This window comes from Phaseolus vulgaris, chromosome 4, assembly GCF_000499845.2.
Source record: "Phaseolus vulgaris cultivar G19833 chromosome 4, P. vulgaris v2.0, whole genome shotgun sequence".
Classification (NCBI taxonomy): Eukaryota; Viridiplantae; Streptophyta; class Magnoliopsida; order Fabales; family Fabaceae; genus Phaseolus; species Phaseolus vulgaris.
In genome coordinates, this window is record NC_023756.2 from 11,227,284 (window position 1) to 11,250,569 (window position 23,286).

At 33.0% G+C, this 23,286-nt stretch overlaps 2 protein-coding genes across 2 annotated transcripts; both read right to left on the reverse strand.

Annotated features, from left to right (window-relative positions):
• Positions 1–5,157: 5,157 nt before the first annotated feature.
• Positions 5,158–9,784, reverse strand: LOC137837269 (signal recognition particle 19 kDa protein-like). The gene is made up of 3 exons (XM_068646229.1): positions 9,382–9,784; positions 9,208–9,307; positions 5,158–5,403 (listed from the first exon to the last, which is right to left on the reverse strand). Exons 1-3 carry the CDS (start codon positions 9,559–9,561, stop codon positions 5,270–5,272), a joined length of 414 nt encoding a protein of 137 aa, XP_068502330.1. The 5' UTR covers positions 9,562–9,784; the 3' UTR covers positions 5,158–5,269.
• Positions 9,785–20,949: 11,165 nt separating this feature from the next.
• On the reverse strand, positions 20,950–23,021 carry LOC137838289 (uncharacterized). The gene is made up of 5 exons (XM_068647539.1): positions 21,883–23,021; positions 21,488–21,786; positions 21,390–21,448; positions 21,203–21,311; positions 20,950–21,161 (listed from the first exon to the last, which is right to left on the reverse strand). Exons 1-5 carry the CDS (start codon positions 23,019–23,021, stop codon positions 20,950–20,952), a joined length of 1,818 nt encoding a protein of 605 aa, XP_068503640.1.
• Between the last annotated feature and the right edge of the window lie 265 nt (positions 23,022–23,286).

Sequence of the window (23,286 nt, forward strand, 5' to 3'; positions counted from 1 at the left end):
CAAATTATGCTGTTAAATTGAATTAATTAAATAAATTGGTTAATGATTCAAACTTGAATTTGAAACTTTAAATAACTATTATAAGAAGAATTATATGAATATTGAATCTATGAATTGAAATTTCATTTACCCGTGAGATAACTTTGACACATTTCTCAAGAAATTTTCTAATATTGACATTCTTTGTGAGATCATATTGGTGGTTAACCAAGAGAACATTCTCTACCAAGTGAAAATTATTTATATGTTATGAGTGTTATATAAGCATAAATATTATCATCTATATTAAGCATAAGCTTTTGAGACCCACATGTGTACGTAATGTGTTTTGTATCTATTGTCGAAACATTTGTCTTTTCTTAGAATATAAGAATTGTATTTTTTTTATTTTATTTTTTACTTATAAAGAAGGTAAAATCTACAACTAAATTTGTATTTATATTTTTTTAAAAATTTGGAACGAGGGATGATTATTTTGCCAAGATAACAATCGTGAACTATGTTTATATTCTGCGTTTTTTTACATGCCTCATGTTAGGTGATATTTAGTCAAGTAATTGTCGTCCATTATGCATAAATAGACGAAGGTTCAAACAATAATCATCGTCTATATTGAATTACTTTAGACGTTAGCATAGATTATGATTTTAAAATTGTCACCGAATGGTTTTAAAAGTCATAGTCTAAACAACTTTTTGCACTAGTGTCCATACATCTCGTGATTTTATAAAAAAAATCACTAATTGTTGTGGGATTATGGATTTTTAGTTAATCAATTGTGCTGTAATTGATTATGAGTTTTCAATTAATCAATTATCTATTGTGCTGCAATGAATTATGAGTTTTCAGTTAATCAATTATTCATTGTTCTTATTTTCAAACTCATTTATTTTTATTGTTGTAACTTGTTATTTAGATGCGTTTATCAACCAAATTTCATGTTTCATGCACAATTATGAAAAAATATTTATTTTTCGATAAACACACCACAAATTATTATTATTAATATTTTTTTGATTACGCAATAATATTGTTTGTAAAAATTAATTTGCCCAATATTTTCTTTAATTAATTTTTTTTCTTCACAAATATATAAATAATACTTTATATACACTTTTATATTTATTTTAAAACAAAAACTTACCTAATTTTAGACAAGGGTAAATGATTAAATAAGACAATTTTTTTTTTTACATTTCAATCATATCAATCAATTCATCTACAAACTTCATTTCCACTAACTTTAACTCATTTTTCCTATAACAAAACAACCAAATTTTCTACCCATTTTCTCCTCCTTTCCTTCCCTTTCTACTCTCACACCCAACCAAACAAAGTCTAAGAAAAACTAAGTAATTAACCAGCATACTTTGTACAAAAAATTTATTTTTTATAAAACTTTCATGTTAGACATCACTTTGCAACTTGACATCTCAACTATGCTGATACCTCAAGTAACAACAATCATCTGCTACAAAAAAAATATTATTAAAAAAAGAAAAAAGAAAGAAAATACAATAAAACTATGTGGAGACTAGACAAAACACATATGTTAACAAAAACGGTACATATGTAGACTATACTTATTCATAAAGAATTCTAAGAACAGACTAGATGCAAGCCTAATATACCAATGAAATTATTCTCTATGAATAAATTCTAAATTAGCCAACTTATCAGCACACATTCCCCTCACGAAAAATATGAGTAACCATAAACCTGATATTCCCACAATAATTAAGACAAGTATTTCATTGATTACGAAACATTCACGGAACAATAGTCCTAGCAGTAAACGCAACACAAACCAGGAAAAAATCGCATTCAAGCAATACATTAGTAAATCCCATCTTTTGAACTTCCTCTAAAGCATATATAACTCCATAAAACTCAGCAACCAAAGCAGTATAAATATCAAGAAATGCAGAGAAACCCCCAATAAACTCCCCCATACTCCCACGAAAAATACCTCCACAAGTAGCAAGACTAGGATATCCCCTAGCAGCCCCATCAATGTTAATTTGAACCCACTATGGCGAAGGGAACTCCCATCTAACAAGAAGAGGACGAAGAACTTTACCAGTACGAGTATTAATACGAAAAAATTTAATGACACTGAAATCGAACATATCATTCTTCATTGAAGCTTTAGACGAATTTACCACGAGACAAGTTAAATCTTTAATTACCAAAATAGCCCGAAAAACATCAATTTTATCCTGAAATTTAGCATAATCCCTCATACGCCATATCATCCAAATAGAAAAGGTTATCACAACAAACTTAAGCAACTTAACCAAAGAACTACCATCCCTCTTAATAAAAGAAAGAAGATCTTCCTTATTAGAGAACTCAAGAGTAAGAAAAATCTACCGAATTCATCTCCAAATATGCAAAGCAGTAGAACATTCAAAAACTAAATGTTAAATAGATTCATCGTGCTTTTCACAAAGCGTACACATAGAACATATTTGCTAAATGACTTTATCACAGTGATTTAACGTCTAACAGTGGTCAATGAAAGTTGCAGTATACAGTAGATCCTCTAAGCCTCTACAATTTTGTTCATGTTAGACGATATGATGAATGTATTGAATACATAACATGTTTTTTGTTATAATAGTTAAATCAAATCTTATGAATCATATATGTAACTAGTAGCGCATTCAACCCAAGAGATATTATATAAAAACACAAAAAGGATTTTATCTACAAGTTTTTTGGAATAAAAATATATTCACAACGAGTGTACAGGAAACAAAAATATCTTTATAATCTCTTTCAAAATTATCTTGCTTAAACATATTTTATCATTTGTGATATATATTGCAAATATCTCTGAATCTTTTTAAAACAAAAATGAATTTAAAAAATGGAAAATCTCAAGTACTCTAGTTTTAGCATCACATATTATTAGGAACAAATTGATTTTCTGATTATGTTTTAATTTGTTTTTACTAACCTATATTGCAAATACTTTTGAATAGTTTCTTAAACAGATTTGAAGCAAAAACAATTTGAAGTATTATAAATTTAAGCATTTTGTTTTGAGCATCTTCCACAAAAAAGATGAAGATATTGCAAAATTCAAACTTAACTAATTTAAGTATCTAAGGACAAATTTGAAAAACTATATGAAGGGATTGAAGGTGAAGAACAAAAAAAAAAGACAATTCCACAAAAGCCATGGTGAGCATTCAATCAAGCTATTAGAGCGTCTAGTCTTTTGGATTGAGTGTTAAACCATTATAATTCTTCACATTGTAAAGTTATACCCTTTGTGACCTTTGTTTGTGCTCTATTTGAGAGTGTTCTTTGTTTTATTGAGAGTTCTTAATCTCAGGGGGGTTAAGAATGTACAATCTTGAGAGGTTTGAATACTTGTTACAACCTGAAGAGGTCAGGAAATACTCATTGTAACCTGAAGTGGTGAGAATACTTGTTGTAACCAAGTGTGTTGGTTAGTGAAAACTCTTAAATAGTTGCTTAAGGGGCTAAAGGTAGTCTAAGTTTAGATGAACTATGATAAATTCTTGTATGTTGATCTCTTATTATTCTTGTTATTGTTCCTACTTTATTGTTTTGTGTATGTTTTTTATTAGATTATTTGCTAGATGATTATACTAGACAGAATATTATATAGTTTATCTTTATCTATTGAAAAAATAATTCAAACTTTACTCAATCCGTTTTTAGAGCTAACTGCACCTATATTATTATTATTATAGAAAAATTGTAAAATAAGTTTACTATTTTCTCAAGTATAAATCAAAATATTCAAACACAATATTAAAAATTTAATCTTAAGTAATTTTAATAAGTTATAACAAAGTAGTTAAACATTTTTACCTAAGTTAATCATGTAAATTGAAACTATAAAAACTATTTATTTACACAATATGTGTAAAACGGGTTAATGCAACAATACATTTACCTTTCTCATTAAATTATAGGGATAAATACTCATTTCATGTTCATCACCAATGTGATATTTATCCGATCAAATACCCAGAAAATCCGAATACACATTGTTCATAAAAGTTACTAACAAGTAAAAAAAAACCTTTTGATGCAAACAAAAGAATTAAAAATAAATTTCAAATTACACCGACTAAAAAATAATTTCTAACTTGAAACAATAAAAATAAACAAATGCAACTAAAAATAAAAAATCTAAAAACATATTTAAATCTTTAATTTAACCTCCCAATCTTGTCCTATTTAATATCAAATGGAACAAATGTTCAAATAAATCACAGAAATTTTTTGAATGTAGAAGTAACCCTTTACAACTTCAAAAAGTTATCTCACCTAGGGATGACAATACGGGACAGGTCATGGGATCGCCCTACGGCTTGCTACTAAAAAGTGTAGGACGAATTCACTAATCTAACCCGTTAACCCGCTTTGGCCTGTCCCGCATAACCCACAACCCATGCAGGTAACAACGGAGCGGAGCAAGTTTACCTGCTAGCCCGCGTAAATAAAAAAATAATTATTTTTTTTTGTAAAAAATAATCATATCCCATTCATCCATTATTACAGTGTGACTTTTTTTTGTTTTATTTAAAAAAAATGAATTTAATGTACTAAGAAAATTCATGTTTTATTTTAATCATCTAAAGAAGTTAGTATTAAGAGTGACAGTGGATTTAATTTTAAGTTAAGTCTTATATTTAAATTTGTTAATAAAAAAATAATATAAAGAAGAGATTTCAATAAGATAGTTAAAAAATTAGTCATTTTCATTAAAATATTTTGTAACAAAACTTTACTAAGATACTCTTATACATTTATGTATATATAGAAAAAAATAAATGCAAAAGAAAACTTTAATTATTTTTAATTAAGCCTTCTAACAAGTCCTATACTTGAATTTATATTTTTATTTAAATTAAATGATTTGAAACACGGATAAAATTTTAATTTTTCAGTGGTAAGAATAATTATTTTTATAATTAATGAAATTTTAATTTTTGAAAAACAAAGTTTTCTTATACGGGCTGGCCCGCGGGTTATTTCTTATGCAGAATAGACTAGTGAAATGGGATCGCATTCCTAGCGCGGGCCAGGCCAAATGCGAGACGGTTAGCCCGCATTGTCACCTCTATCCCACCCCACCCAAAAGAAGGCTTGAAAAAATTGTCCAATAAGCAATTGTGCTAAAGTTTGTAACTTGTTCGGTTGGAAATTTTGTAACTTGTTCATATTATAGAAAGTACATCTGACAAGACACTCAAACATGTACAACAACGTTTCAAAACACAAATTATCTCCTCTTTTTCCCACCCTTTCCAGATTTGTTGGAAGGTGCAGTAGTTGACGTTGATGCAGTCTCTTGCTTCTTGGTCCTTCCATGATGCCTAGGCACCATCTCTGCAACCCGTAACATTAGTTGCTTTCCTGCAAAACAAACACGCCAAAAATGAAAACATAAGATTTCTAGTAGTCATTTTCTCATCAATTTGACAAGTCATGTTCACAACCAAAAAGATAAAACAACGAAATTGCTTTTGTAATGTCAGAGACATTAAGGTTAAAAAAAAGTAACAGTTTCCAAACACGTAATAAATAAAAGATATCATCATTATTCATTAACATCATCCAAAAACAGTAAAACCAGAAATGAAGCAGTAAAAGCAGTTAACAGAGATTGGATAAGGAAACTAGAATATGAAATAGACTTAAACGAGAACATAGGGCTCCTTAACTTCTGCCAGCTCGCCCACTCAATAATGTCAAACTCAAGGATCGCTGGAGGATCCGATGGGGGCCATAAGTTTGTAACTCGAGTTGCAAGAATATGAAAATAAATCATAAATATTAAGATCTCATACATAGCACAACTAAGGATAGGATCACATGTCATAAGATTACTCGTAATAACTAACAAATTCATAATTATTTAACATAAACAAACTATCCAAGGAAATCATTCATATTAAAATCAGGATAGTCATTCTCCTCTACGTGATCTTCATCTTCATCACTCCTCCACGTACACCATTATAAGCAATTGGAGGAACCTCCAAATTATCCATAGGTGCAGCACCATTAACTTCTTCTCCAACTTCAGCTAATCTGAATTTGCTTCATTCTCCTCCACAATTCATTCATCAACAAAAGCAAGATCACCAGTGTTATAGTCATTTTTTCTCATTGTCCTAAACAATAAACAATTTATTTTCTTATTGTGGACCTAAATAATTATAAAATTAATTAACACATACAAGCCTACTAGGTGGTATAGATAAATGATTATAAAATCAATTTCATAAACTCAAATTCCTACACTCTAAAAGTCACTCCAATTTCGCTCACAACTGGACCAACAACAAGTCAAACTCAATACTCTAATAGGAAACCTTTAGTAAATTAGAAAATCAAGCAAGTGAAAAGTAACTAGCTATTATTAACTTTTAGTAACTCCATTGAAGAGTCTTAGTATCTTCTCTATAGCACTATCCATTTGCTCATAAATAAATCCCATGGTTGGCTTCTCATCTGAATCCACCATGCACAACACCTGGGGAAAAGCACCCCTCATGCAATTCAAAATATTTTTCCAAAATCCATTACCCAATATCAAATTTCTACAAGCGCTCCATCTCTAGTTTATACACATTGACTAGATTGTCACTCCTACGATGTGAACATCCTAATACGTGATCCCTTATTTACATTCAACCATCCCAAAGTCAAATAAGTAGCAAAACAAGTGTTGGTTGGTCATGCCAAATCTATTCCTTTAGCAAATTTGTGCAGTAAGAAATAAGACTAGTTCTTGAACAGATGCAGGTTGTGAACTTTTTTACCACTTGTTATTGTCTCTTGATGGAGTGTACTTTCTTCTCGAAATTTTCCAACATTAAATCAATACAATGAGTTGCACAAAATGTCCAATATAACTCCTTTTTGCGTCCTTGTAATTTTTATTGCACTATAAGTTACAATTTGGATCACATTCTCTTCCCCCAACCTCCTCAACAACATCATCTATCATCTTGAAAAAAAAATAGTTGTCTTACATAATGGGAAAAACATAAATAGACTTCAAAAGGATAGTCCCCTTAATTACCACAAATTATCGATCCATCCATCTATCATTATTGTGCATCCATTTTTCTTCCAAAAGTGTTTAAGTTCTTCCAAAAGTTGATTGATCCTCAATCAATTGCTTCAAATAATTCACCCTAATCTCTTGATGTGATGGTGGCTTAATTTCAGTACCATGTTTGACAACGAACTCAAACATCCTTTTGAACTCTTTACTCTTTGCTATACTTTTTTTGAAAATGTCATTGTAGTACCTTGAATGCTCACTACCCTTTGCTTGACAATACTTGATGAAGTATAACTCTCTTCTTCCTGCCTTAGTCTTTCCACCATCCTTTATATCACCCATACTACTCCCCCCTTCAAATTCTTTGAATTTTGGCTTTTTAATCAAATTTTGCTATGGTTGATAAACAACACCCAACATTAATTTTTTAACATCTTCAAGAACTACTACACATGCTCCGATATCATTTGAAGTTCCAACTAAATGATGTTTCCATTGATAAATTCCTCATGTTAATACTTTCTCACAATATTTACACTTCACATTTCTTGCGTTCCCATCAATTGAAATGCAATGACTCCACGAAGCATCAATCCTTGATCCAATACCACTTCCTCTACTAGATGAATGACTTTAACCACTCTAATGCCATTTTTTTTCTTCAAATTCTAACCATAACAAAACACTCTCCAAGTCTACATGGCAGAAAGAACAAAAGAAAAACTACAGAACAAAGTAGAGTTGAAGACGAAGGTAGTGTTGATGATTTTTATCGAGTGTTAGAGATGGTAATGTGAACCTTGTCGACGGTGATGCAAGCATCAACGACAACAATGTGAATGTTGTGATGGCCAAAATGACAATGGTGATGGGGTGTCATCAATCATGAGTGTAGTCTAGTAGAGTTGTTTGTTTCTTATTTGTGATTGGAAACCTAGGGGAAAAGAGGGTCATCTTTTTTAATGTTTTAAACCCAAATCCCAGCCTGCACAATTGGATTAACATGGTGCATGATCTGCCGATTTCCCAAGCAAAAGCATGATCTCCCAATGATTTGTGATTTTTCTGATCTGTTGTGCACATAAGCTCGATGTTTTCTCATTTACTTGCAGGATACGATTTTGCAAGTATACTTGCAATTTTGACAATATTCTGCTCACTCACTCCTTCATGACTCATTTGTTCTTCCTAGAATAGGCCCTCCATACCTTAGTCGAGCTAATTATTGGTCCATCAACTGCCCCATAATTAACCAACTTCGACTTTATCATTAATATCATATATCATTAACAACTTTTATATGATTTACCACCTTATCTAATCCGGATTTTAGGTCTAATATTAATATAAAATAGAAGTCCAGTGATCGGTAACAAACAAGCATAAGCAGTTCTTGCTGGGTGTTACAAAATGATCAATCACTTGTGAGTTTGCCTTGTAATTCACGAAACAAATATGTGCACAATTGGGCAACGCCTTGGTGAATAAGCTTGCAGACTAAACCAACAATACAATTTTACAAATTTGTTTGAAAGGAGAAATTTTTTCTCTAGATTTAAATTCTTTCTTTCAGGGCATGCGATTCTAGCTGCTAGCAGGGCAGGGTTTTTCACAACCATCGACTTTTATGTGCTGGTTAATTATCATTTGGTATATTCTGTGAGAAGGTGGAGGACTGACACCATTTCATTTTAGATGGCATTATGCATTTGTTGTACTATTAGGGCTGTTCGTAGCTTAGTTCAAGAGGAAAAACTAACTGGAATAAAGTGAACTAAAAACTAGTTCTAAAAAACTAAACTGAACCATTTATTTTCAATCCTAAATTGAACTAAACTGTTCATAAGTTTAGCGAACTAATTCTAATTAAAAAACTAAACTGAATTATTACAAGTTCAAGAACTTTGCTTTTTCTTGTACTATTCATAAAAAAACTATCAAATTTTAATGCTTCGAGGTGAGTATATTTCTGTAGTTCTAATATAAGCAACAGCTAACAGTTCATAACGCTAGTAATCATATTTAAGGATGTAAAAGACATGGAATACATATAAAGATGAATGAATAGAGACTATGATTATATGATATATGCTTCTTCATATTTGAGAATGCTTTTTAATACGGGGTGAAATATTAAATCTTACTTGACGCAATGGAGGGATTATTGAGTGTCCCATCCTCCTTCTTCAGCAACACCCTCACGCGCCCTCTTTGCATGAAATCGCGAGGGTACGCCTTGTCTATCTGCAATTTTCTATGCATTAATAAATTTCGCAGTGGTTAAACAGAGATGAGTAAAAAATACAAAATTAACGAACCTCAATTGCAAAAGGAAGCTTGAGATAGCTACAGCAATCACCGATTTCAGCACAAGTAGGGTTTTCGCAAGCATTGGCGACCGCGATGCGTCTTCCTTCTGCCATCGTTTTTTTGGAGTTGATGTAAACAGGATACATCACAATCCACTTTTTTATGCTGGGCAACTCGCTAGCATCCATGGTTTGCAGAATCGCGAAATCTAACTCTGAACACTGATTATTTGCTTTGCTTCTTCGATCGCACCCTCCCAAATTAGAAGAAGGAATATAGAAGGTGACGAATAGAAGGGAATTTCTTACTGCAAGCCACAATTATGTAAATCCCAAAAATACCCAAATCGTTTTTTTATTATTTTTATTTTGGATTGAGGAATCTAGGTGGAATGACAATGTTCCACATCTATATTTTCGGTCTTGCATTGAACTTATTGGTCATGCATGATAAATGTGAGTTGATTTTATTTTATGGATGTATGGATCACTTTACATAGAAAATTATTTTTATAAATTAATGAAATGTAATTTTTTTTTATTAAATTAGTTTATTTTCTTCTTTAGATGAATTAGGTAAATGGTTTCACATTATTATTTTTATGACACATGCGTAATAAGATATGAGTTAAAAATTATTATGATACTTTTTTTTTCAATAAAATTTGGATTATAAATTGACTAATAAAATATTTTATTAATGTTTTTTAAGGTAATACCTGGAGAGATATGATTATTATTATAATATAAAATAATATATATATATATATAATATTATATTTAACTTTTATTATAGAAAAGACTAAGATTTGACTATTGCATTTAATGAGTATTAAAATCTAAACAATCTATGTAGAAAGACAAAAAAAATACTATTAAATATTAAAAAATTATTATCGAATTTCATGAAAGTGTTATGAATTAGGAATTGAGGGGCGAACTACAGGTTATGCAGGGTAGACCTAAACGTGCCAGCAAGTTGAAATAGGTAGTATGCATCGCGTTTTTTCTTAACGGGTTGCGCGCTAGCCCATAGTGCCCGTCCCGCATTACCATTTCTATAATTTGAAAACTTTATGAATTAGAGAATCTAAAATATAAAAAATTGGATTTTATGCATTCTTGATTATGCAGTATGAAATACAAATTGTATTTTGGATTGTACAATCCACAATAGAATCTTATATTCCGTATTTCACTATCTGGAATACTTTTCTAGATCCTTGAATATGTTCTGGATTGTACAATCCAAAAACTAATTCTCAATTCTAAAAAAAACTTCCATATTGTAATGCATTCTAGATTATACCGTCTGTAAGGTGTTTTTGGATCTAAAATTACCTTCGAAATTGTACAATCCATAATGTATCATGTTAGACGGTACAATCTAAAAGGTATTTTTAAATTCAAAATGAAAAGTTACATTCCAAAATGCATAATCCATAATACATATTTTATATTCAATATTGTATAATCCAAAATACAATATAAAATTTGTATTCTGGATTACACAATCCAAAATGTAAATGTTATATTTCAAATTGGAATGTATTCTGGATTTGGGGGCTTGATAACTTTGCAGATGTCTATGACTCACTTCTTAGTCTCAAATCCAATGAAAAGACTTATGGGAGGATTAAGCCCTGACATTTGAATTTTATCATCCCCATCCTCTTCTTGGCTCCCAGGCAACGGTTCTGCACCATTACATGCCATTCCAAGAACCTCGAGCATGTCTTTCGCACACCCCCTTTCATGACCTCCTCGACCACGCATCTTCAACAACGACAACGACACCTAGCTCATGCAGTGCAAAATCGCCACTATCAAGTTTATCACACGCACTATCAAACATGTCATGTCTCACTGGGTTAACCGCTCCATCAAGAATCACTTGTGGTGCATCATGGACAAAGCAGAGAAAAAGAACAAAGGTTTTTTTTTATTAAGGATACAATGGTAATTGCACCATCCCCATGAGGTATAGGAAGAAAGCCCCCAAAGAGAAACCACAATATTGTTGGCCAAATCCGCTCAACATCTTCTGGGCCAAAAGCTCATAAGTTAAATATTTTGTACTTGGATCTGCACCCCAATATTTTTCTTCCTGCACCCATCAAAAACATGAAATGACAAAAATAGCCTTGGGAGATTTTAAATAAACCCTTATGCAACGCTTCCCTCCCTCTTTTCTGCATCTTTTCTTCACATTGTTCTAGTGAGCATTCTTTGTGATTATGGTGCACTTTCAATGGACATACACAAACTTCTATGGATTTTGATTGTTTTTCGATGGTTGGTGGGAGGGCTTGGAGCCACTTTTCATCGGAGAAGAAAGGTAAGGTTTAGTTGTTTTTTTTTTACTTTTGGAATCCCTAATCTGGAATTTTTCTAGAAATGGTAAATTCGGAAGGCATTGGAAGAGTGCATACAATTTGAATTATGGAAATGGAATTTTGTAACATGTTTCTGGAGTAGGCTTTATGGAACTGCTTTTTAGAATGAACTTTCTGGAATAGGCTTCCATATTTGGAATTCCATAATCCTATTCTGAAAAGGCCATTTTGGAAAGCATTTATGGAAATCCTATTCCAGAAACACTGTTTTGAATGAGGGCCTGATTTTGTGTAATAAAGTGTTTTGTGTTAGTTGGAATGATGTATGTGCAAATAAACATGGTGAGAACTAAGGGAGGAGGTATATAGGAAAACCGTGTACGATCAACAACATTGGTTAGAAGAAGAATATGCGGTGATGAAGATGGACAACATATTGAACATGGACCTGAAGAAGCCCAACCCCACGTGGAAGGTGAAGCCCAACCCAATATGGAGGATGAATTATCCTGGAGGGAGTTGACCATCACATTGGATGATGTGTAAAATTTGTTGCATTTCCCGATTATCGAGAAACTCTACACCTACCTGAGCTTAGATGTTGTTGTGGCAACATATTTGCTGGTAAAGCCACTTAGTGTTTATCGTGGAGCAGTAGATGTTGAGACAACGCATTGTCGGGGTGGTCACGTCATTTAAGTTGGTCAAGGGTGGTCTATGAGGATGCATACATACAACAATAGACAATGGACAGTGGTTGCTAGAGCATATTTGTTCCACCTCTTTGGTTGCACCATCTTTGCAGATAAGAGTGTTACATCAGTTAGTGTGTCTTACATGGGATTCTTCATAAATTTGAGGCACACTAGGGATACTCATGGGCGGGAGCTACTTTGACCTACTTGTAAGAGTAGTTGGAAGATGCTAGTTATGCAAATACAAGGCAACTAGTTGGGTATGTGATGGAACCTTGAGAGATAGAGCAACCACTGAGCTAGCCCAACCTTCAGAAGGATGACCAAGAGCATGACACAAGACCCAAGGCTAGGTCAGGATCAATACATAGCTAGTGCTTCAAAGCCTATTATTCCTTAGAGGATTACTAGGAGCAAATCTACATAATTGGAGTTGAGCATCAACTGGTTTCATTATTTTTAATGTCAGTAGATTAGGGTGTACTTAATATAAATTGGGCTTGTGCCAAGCCCATCTTTCACTCCATGTGTCTCCCTAGGTTTTAAAGTTAACCTACCTTTTGGAAGCACTCATAAATGGTGCGGCATTCCAAGGCTTAACCTAGCTTCTAGAAGCCTTGGAAATGCCGCCCCCTTCCCCCTCTCTCCCTCTTGTTTCCCAAGGCACTCTCTCTTATAAATAGAGTGTCTTGCCTTTTGTATTGACACATTTATAGTAAGAAAACTCTGCTTGAGTGATTTGTGAGTAACTTAAAGTTTTGGGTCTTATCTTGAGAGAGCATACTCCAAGTGGCGACTCTTCACCACTCATCTTGGAACCTCCCACCATTCCAAGTGGCTTGATGCTATCTCCACTGCCATCTCCTTCATAAGCTTTCTTTCTTTTCATCCTTTCCCTTTTATTCCTTACGACCCTTTCCATTTCCTTTCTTTTTATTTCGGTCATTGCTCATTCGTTATTGTCTTTTTGTTCCTTAAATTTCACAATCATCATCTTCACCTTAATCTTGTGTTTTTCTCTTTGCTCTATAGAAGAAAATACTCACACTTACCTAACCACTTGGTTAAGTTTGTGTCCAGTGGCAATCTTCTTTGAGTTTCACCATATTCCGCTAATCAAAATCATAATCCAAAGTGAAACTTCTAAAATATTCGTAAATCTAAAATCAATTCACATCATGTGGTAATTAAAGCATGGTTTATTTGTGCTTAATTGTTTCTAAGTGATTTTCTACTTTAAAACTCCATCACATTTCAATTATGCCTTTATCTTCCAACAATTTCATTTTCGCTTTTCAATTCAGTCATTAAAGTCCTTGTCATTTACAATTCTAGTGTTTATTCATTAAGCAATTTAAATTCTATTTTTGAATTATTTGTGTCATTTTTTTTACCTTATCTATTTTGCTTGAGTCTTTTTTTTCTTAGTGTTCTAGGAGTCTTACACCCATTCTACTTATTTTGACTTTAAGAGTGAAGAACTAAAAACAATTAGAATTTGTTTGATTAGTAGTTGATTTAGTTTCAAACAAAGAATTCAAGTGATCATATGAATTGAATCCCAAACCATTTACGAAAATTGAAAGTGAATTAAAAATATGCATGCCAAAAATATAGAAATTTTTAATCCATAAAACAAAAACAAAGACAAAAACAAATTGAGTGCAATTCACATTTCAAAGTTCAAATTGTTAAAAGAGGATTATTTTTGTGTGGCAAATTATTTGCATATATTTTGGAATTTAATCCTTCTTGCTTTTAAAATTTCTAAGAACATTAAACCTTCATAGTTAAAAGTTTAAGTAAGTGTCTTTGAGTCTTAAACGTGCTTTTATTGGTTGTCTTGTTTAAAGTTTTGTCATCATCTTAATTCCATTTTGGTTTAGCTTTCTTTCTTTCAAATTTTCTTTAAGTTTTGTTGGAGTCCTTGTCTGAGTGAGTGATAAGAGTTTTAATCTCTTTCACTTGAAGTCTTGCTCCCAAGTGTAGACCCTTTGGCAAAATTGAACAATCATTTTTTGAATGCACTTCACCTTTTTCATCATTTTTCTAAAGTTGAGTGATACACATGAGTGAGTGCAATAATTATTATTAAAACTAATTGTTTGAATTTTCTTGTGCAAAATTATGGCTCTCTTATCTTTAGGAGAATCTTCCAAACCACCTTCGCCTCAAAAGGCACACCTTTTAGTGGAATTTGAAAAGACCAAGAGAAGTTTGGCTCAAAAGGAAGAAGACATGAGACAACTAGTAGAAAGGATGCAAAGACTAGAAGATACCCAAGAAAGACAAGCCAGGGAAAGGAGGTGGGAGCCTAGAAGAGCTACAAGGTACCACATGCACTATGGAAGTCAAGAAGAAGGAGAAGAAGGAGAAGAAGAAGAAGAAGATTAGAGAGTGCAAAACTTTGAAGCTAGGTGTCATCACGTCAACCTCAACTACCAAAGAAGGCCATTCTTTTTATTAAATTACCTAGTTTTAATGGGGAAAGTGACCCAAACTTGTATCTAGGATAGGAAACTAAGGAAGATCAGATTTTTAATGTCTATGACGTAGAAGAGGACCAAAAGTTTAGCTTCCCTAGAATTTCAAGACTATGTCATGCAGTGGTGATATCAAACTATACTGGACATTGGTTTGAACAAGAGGTCAATCATGGTCTCTTGGTGTGAGTTAAAGGAATGTATGCGCGCACAGTTTGCTCCTCTTTATTATAGGAAGGAACTCTTGTTAAAGCTCCAACGACTTCACCAAAGACCTAGGACAGTAGATGAGTATTTCAAAGACTTAAAAACTACTTTGACCAAAATTAATATGCATGATAATGATAAGTTAAAGATGGCTAGGTTTGTGAGTGGTTTAAGGAGAGAAATTCAAGATATTGTATAATTATATGAGTATTCTCCTTTAAAAAATTGGTTCACCTAGTCATCAAGGTGGAATCACAAGTTTTGAAGAAAACTTCTTTAAAAAATGCTCATAATGATGGCTTCTATAATTCTTCTTGAAAGGACAAAAACAAAATTTTAACTAAAACTTTTCCTTCCAATTTCTTAAAGGAAACCACTTCCCAACATAGAGTTTCTAAAAATCACCCTTCCACCTCTACTCCTAAGTCACTCACCAAAATCTCAAGTAGAAAGTGCTTCAAATGTTTAGGTTTTGGGTACATAGTTATGAATTGTCCTACCAAAAGAACCATGATGGTCAAAGGGGGTTGTAGTAAGTGATCATAGTTCCCAATCCTCTAGGTCTAGCTCCCCTACCTCTTCAAAAAGCCCAAGTAAGGAAGAATATGAGAAACCATGTGAAGGTGATTTGTTAGTAGTAAGGCGCATGTTGGGGCAACTCCAAAAACCTTATGATGAAAGTCAAAGGAAAAATATTTTTCATACCTGGTGTCTTATTAAAGACATATTATGTTCCTTGATAGTAGATGGGGGTAGTTGTGCAAATATGGAAAGTACAAGAATGGTGGAGAAACTTGGATTACCCACCCTCTCATACAAAGCCCTATAAACTACAATGGCTTAGTGAAGAGGGAGAATTGGTTGTTAATAAACAAGTCCTCATATCTTTATCCATTGGAAAATATAAGGATGAGGTCTTGTATGATGTTGTGCCTATGGAAGCAACCTATATTCTATTAGGAAGGCCATGACAATATATAAGAAAAAATTTACATGATGGCCTTTGATAGCTGTCGTTTTGCTGTCAAATTAATATGATTCTAGCGTAGACTTGTCTAACACTAAAAAGATGATAGTATAATTGTGAACAAATGTCCCCAAGTCGTCTCCCAACGAATCCAATAGTAAAATCAGTTGATCAGGGTTTAAAATCTATCTGCAAACAATAAAAGTTAGCAATAACAATAAAGATAAAAAAAATGGGATTTAAGATAGTTGTGCAGAAAATATAAAAAAGATTAAAATAGCAAATAAAAAGCGGTTGATCCCAAGTTCTTCCACCATTGAATTCTTCACAGGTTCTCTAAAGATTAATCTTTTCTCAATCCTGCAACAGAGCTAAACCAGATTGAACATGCGCCAATCTAATTCAACTGAAACTCACAAGTAAAACATGCGTCTACTGGTTTAATCAATACCCACTTTGTTCCATGCGTATACTCCATGGGAATGCTTACCTCCTCTCCCTTGAATCATGCGTTCAAGAAATTAATTAGAACAATGCGAACTAACTAAGAAACCAAAGTTTAAGATAAGGAAGACTCTCAATCATGCGTTCAAGTACAACCTCTCACAAAAACTAGTTTTCCAGGAGATTAGACAATAAAAACAATTGCTATAAAGAATTAAAAATCGAAACTTTTATTGAACAAAACCTCAGAACTCAATGGGGAATTACAAAAGAATCAACCAAAAAGGTTTAGCCTTCCATGCGGAGGCAAAACAAAAGAATTACTAAGAAGAAAATAAACTAAGAAAACCCTATGAAGCTCTCCCTTTTCTCCTTTATGCTTGTCTCCTTTTATAGGCTTTTCTGCTCCAAGGATCTTGAGAGAATATTGTAGTTTATATTTTGTTAACCATTTCCAAGTTTCTTTCTTTCCAGAATTCTTGTATTTTGCAGAAGATTTGCTTCCAATTCTGTTTCTGAGATATTGTAGATTTTATTTTCTCTTTCTTCTCCTCAAAATTTGTTTTCTGTTTTGGTTCAAGAAGCAACTTGGACTTTTGCATATTTGGCCCATTCACAAAGGTAGATGCTTCCTCTGGATAATTTACTCTAAAAACACAAAATTAACAATAATAATAGTTAAGGCCCAAATAAACCCAATTATAAGAATATTAATTAAAACAATGGATTTATTTATTATTATAGTCCAATAATCTATGAATAAGGCTAGTGAGTGTGAATAAATATATGCTCATCAGCCTTACTAATAAAATCTCTTTTTATTCCAAGGGCATGAGGTCTACAATCTCTCACTCCAAAAGAGGTGAATGAAGACCAACTAAAAATGAAAGAGAAGAGAGAAAATGAAAAGAAAGAAAAAATTAAAATTTTAAAACGAGCCTTCTCATCTCCTCCAAAAAGGTCTAAAAGGTAATAATAGCTCGCAAGGCAGTTTTTATAGCTTATCCTAGGAAATTCTTAAAAATAAATTCAGCTCTAGATAGTTATAAATGCTTGGAACCTTTGTTAAAGGAATTTCAGGATGTGTTCCAAGAGCCTCCCCAAGGATTACCTCCTTTAAGAGGTATTAAACATCAAATTGATTTCATTCCTAAAGCTTCTTTGCCAAATAGACCTATATACATAACAAATCTAGACGAGACCAAGGAAATTCAAATCAAGTTGAGGCTTTATTAGATAAGAGTTGGGTCCAACACATCATGAGTCCTTTTGCTATGTTTTTCATTTTTGTCCCTAAAAAGGATGGGAGTTTGAGTATGTGTACAAATTTTCACACCATTAATAATATCACCATCAAATACAAGCATCACATCGCTAGACTAGATGACTTGTTAGATGAGTTACATGAGTCTCAAGTTTTCACCAAAATTGATCTTAAAAGCGAGTATAATTAAATATGGAATAAACCGAGAGATGAATGGAAAATCGCTTAAAAGACCAAGTTTGGATTGTATGAGTAGTTAGTCATGCCCTTTGGCTTAACAAATGCTCCAAGCACCTTCATGCGACTTATGCATCATTTCTTAAGACCTTTTATAGGCAAGTTTGTAGTAGTCTACTTTGATGACATTCTCATCTACAACTTGAACATATAAGACCACCAAGTGTTAGGAAGGTACTAGAACATTAGGAAGGTACTAGAAACCCTTAGGAAATATTTGTTGTATGTTAATCCTGAAAAATGTGTCATTGGCATTTACCATATTGAGTTCTAAGGGTTTGTAGTTAGCACTCAAGGGATGCAAGTAGATGAACAAAAGGTGGCAGCAATTAAGAATTGGCCTACACCCACCAATATCAGTGAAGTACGAAGCTTTCATGGGTTAGCTTGTTTAAATAGAAAATTAGTTAAACACTTCAGTACTATTGTTGCTCCTCTCAATGAAATAGCAAAGAAAGATGTAGTGTTCAAATAAAGCCACGAACAAGCTAAGACTTTTGAAGCTTTTAAAGAAATATTAACCAAGACACCCATCTTAACACTCTCTGACTTTACTAAGTCATTTAAGATTTAGTGTAATGCCTCTAATATAGGCATTGGGGCTGACCCGCACAAAAGAGAGGCAAAATTGTGTACTTATGTCAAACACCTATGTTTGAATACATTAAAAATATAGAAAGAGAAACCGGTCAATAATGTCTTTTCGAATTGGACTAAACTAGTTGAACCATCAATTCTTTCTCCATGTTTATTGTGGGAGTATGATGATATTTTACATATAGATATATTCATAGAAAACTTTGTGCACATTTACATACGAATATATTCGTATGTAATTATAATTCATTTTTTTATAATTGAAAGAACTGGAAATCAGTTCCACACTTGCATATACCGAAAGTCATTCCTTTTTTTAATAGAATTTATTCAAAGACAAATACTCATCAACATTAAAAGGCTGCAAGAACTGAATGATCATAGAGACCTTGATACATGCTATAGACTAACTCCCCCAAAAGTTTAGGGTATAAGGAGAAGGAGCAACATGACTATTAAGTCTTTAACAAAAGCTAATCATATAAAATAGCACAAATTATTGATAAGATCCTCCACAACCTATAGGTTTTAACCAACTTCCAATTCATATTCACTATTCAGACATCACTTCTAATTAAAATTTAATTGATATAGCTTTAAACCCTTATGAACTAGAAAAACACGGTGGTCCCACAAACATAAAAAGTGATGGAGCAAAGTAACAAAACGTAGCTAATGGTCCAAACGCATAATCTCCAAGCAAGAAATGTACCCCTACTCGTCCAAAACTTAATGATAAGCAGTACCAACCAAGTACCAAGCAAAATCAAACACCCACATGAATTAAAAGAAATAATGCAAGTGCAGAACAAAATCTAAAATAAAAACTAGGTGCTGGTGTATAATAGAACTTGAAAAAAAAAAACTAGGTGCAGGTGCAATACTATGCTCCCTAACCAAAAAGCATTATCTAAGAATCACTAATCTTTTAATGTTAACTAGTATTAATAATTTGAATTAGGGTGTGCAGATTTATTGTGATCACCATTTACATGTTCTAAAGTTGAGTGGAACCACGAATGTTAGGTAGACAAGAAACAGAGAAGTCTATAACATAAAAATCAATACACCAAGTTTGAGTCATATACCATTATTATATTCCAATGAAATCTGAAAATCATTTTAAGTAATAAGGAAACTCTTGAAATGTATACTTTCCATTCCTTTCTTTAAACACCAACCTCCTAAGCTCCTGCATAATCAAGAAATATGCATCACACTAAAAGAGAGTCACAATAATCATTTTAGGATGCATTTCTTGTGCTCATGTGCCTATGCAGAGCTTATTTCTCATAATTATACAGTAGTTGAAAAAAAGGAATAAACAAATATGCTAACCAATTATGTGATTATACCTTGTCTCCCCTTCACTACCTCATGCCATTACAAGGTCCTTACAATATTTCAAGCTTTTTGCACAACAAGAAATCGGTGAAAGGAGAAACTAAACTGTAAATGCTAGAAAGAAATAAGAAATACAGCAGCAAACCAACCACGAAAGAAGAACTTGAACGCATGAACAAAATGAAGAAAGAACAAGTTACAAATTTGAAAGCATGTGAAGGCCCCAACATAAAGAAGAGCTACTGGATTTTAAGAAAAGGAAATAGAAACAAAGCACAATCTTACCAAATTCAAACCATTCAAACTGCAACTCGCCTCATCTTAAGCAACTTAGGGTTTTTAAAAGTGGTAGTTTGCAAAAATTGGCAGTGTTGTGGAATTGGAGATTCAAACTCAGCTCAAGTTAACTTACCCTAAGTTAAGGAAATGAAATTTGAAGGTTAGGTTGGGGAAGTTTGGATTGCATGACTGGTTAGTCATGCCCTTTGGCTTAACCAATGCTCCAAGCACCTTCATACGACTTATACATCATGTCTTAAAACCTTTTATAGGCAAGTTTGTTGTAGGCTACTTTGATGACATCCTCATCTACAACTTGAACATATCAGACCATCAAGTGCTAGGAAGGTATTAGATCGTTAGGAAGGTAATAGAAACCCTTAAGAAAGATGTGTTACATGCTAATCCTGAAAAATGTGTCTTTGGCATATACCATATTGAGTTCTTAGGGTTTGTAGTTATCTCTCAAGGGATGCAAGTAGATGAACAAAAGGTGGCAACAATTAAGAATTGGCCTACACCCCAATGTAGTCAAACTCTTAACTCGTATGAGGATCGGGAAGGAGCTAAAAGATTGTAACTCGAGGATCGTAACTCGACTCGTAAGAGTTACTAACATATGAAAAATAACATTCAATACATAACACAATTGGAAACAATTTCATAAATCATAAATTGTTCATACAAAAAACAACTAAGTTCACAAACATCTAATACAATTAAACTATCCAAGGAAATCCTTCATATTAATTGAAGGATAATCATCATTCTCTTCTACAAGATCTTCATTTTCATTAATGCTATCTATGCCATGACCTTCATCATCCGCAACAATTGGAGGAACCTCCAAATCATCCATAGGTTCAAGTTCTCCAACTTCATCCAAATCATCCATAAGTTCAACATCATTTGCTTCATTATCTTCCACTGTCCATTCTTCATCAGAGGCAAGATGTTAGGTCCATCAATGTTGTAGCTTTTTGTGTTCCTAACATCCTTCCTCTTCATCAATCTTGAATTAGCCATCACAAAGACTACGTCATTCATGGTCTTCTGGTGTAAACAGTTTCTTTTTTTCCTGTGGACCTAAATAATTGTAACATCATAAATTTATCCCTTCATAAATTTTAATTATAAAATGAACTCATAAATTTAAATACTTACCCTTTCAAATGCACTCCAATTGCGCTCGCACCCGGATGAACTACAAGTCAAACCCAAAACTCTAACTGCAAATCTTTGTAGTTCCGAAAGTGCATCACCATATTGTTCCCACCACTGTGCTGGAGTTTTTGTTTTGAGTGCACGTTGAGCTATTTCACTACCCAAAAATCCAGATTTGCTCTTGAAACCCTCAATTTGGGCATCAATCTTAGTTATCTCATCAATGTCTCCTCCCATCCTCTCTAAACATTCATACATTCCCCGTTTCACCTCATAATCAGCTTTAAAATCCGGATGATAATGCAATATGGGATTTAGATAATGGCCTGCAGCATGTAATGGCCTATGCAATTGGTTGTCCCATCTTTGATCAATGATTTCCCAAAGTGGAGTGTAACTAAGTAAGATAAAAGTAAATAAATATAGAAACAAAGTTTATATTTCTAAAAGAGATTAGGAATGAAATAAAAGTGAAAGGTAATTAGTTATTTACCTTTTACTAACTCCATTGAAGAGACTTTGTATCTTCTCTTTAGCAAGGTCCATCTCTTCATAAATAAAACCCATGGCTGGTTTTTCATCAGAATCCACCATGCACAATACCTTAATTAGGGGAAGAGCACCCCTCAAACAATTCAAAATATTTGACCAGAATCCCTTATTCAATACCAAATTTTCAACAAGTCTTCCATCTCTAGTCTTTACACACCGACTAGATTGCCACTCCTTAGATGTAAACATCCTAATCAGTGATTTCTTATTCTCATTTAAACATCCCAAAGTTAAATAAGAAGTGGCAAAACGAGTATTAGCCTGTCTTATTAAATCTATCCCTTCAGTATGTTTGTGCAACAAGCAAATAAGACTAGTTCTTGAATAGATGTAAGCTGTGATTTTCTTACCATTGGATATAGTCTTCTGATGGAGTGGTATTTTCTTCTCAAAATCTTCCAACATTAAATCAATGCAATGTGTTGCGCATGGTGTCCAATACAATTTGTTTCTCTTTTGCATTAAGAGATCTCCAACTGCTTTGTAATTTGCTGCATTATCAGTTACAATCTGCATCACATTATCTTCCCCAACCTCTTCAACAACATCATCCATCATCTTGAAAATTTTGTCAGCTGTCTTAGATATGTCAGAAGCATCAATTGACTTCAAAAAAACAATCCCCTTTGGACTATTTACAAGAAAATTAAGTATGGTTCTTCTCTTTCTGTCAGTCCACCCATCTGTCATTATTGTGCAACCATATTTTTTCCAACATAATCTATGTTCTTCCAATATTTGATTGGTTTTTTCAACCTGTTGCTTCAAATATTTCACCCTGATTTCATGGTATGATGGTGGCTTAATTCCAGGATCATGTTTGGCAATCATTTCAACCATTTTAGTGAACTCTTCACTCCTTGCTACATTAAAGGGAATAACATTGTTGTAGAAAAATAAAGCAATTTGTTGACATGTATCTTCCCTCTCACTTTTCTTGAAGATGGAATTGATAGTACTTTGACTTCCCTTTCTCTTGAAAATACTTGATGACTCAACCCCCACACTCTCTTCTTGAGAAGGTCTTTTTCTAAAATTTTCACAATCACTCACATTGTTTTCCAAGTCTACTCCGAACATAGATTTTTTGATTAAATTTTGCTGCAGCATAGAAACAGTACCCAACATTAAATTTTTAACTTCTTCTGGGATAGCAAAGCATGCTCTATCATCTTTTGAAGTGCATGCAAGATGATGCTTTAGCCTATAGATACCCCCAGTTACAATCTTCTCACAATATTTACACTTCACGTTTCTTGATTTCCCATCCCATCAATAGAAATACAGTGATTCCATCCAGGGTCTTTTTTGACACTTCCTTTTTTTGTACTGTCCCCACCTCCTG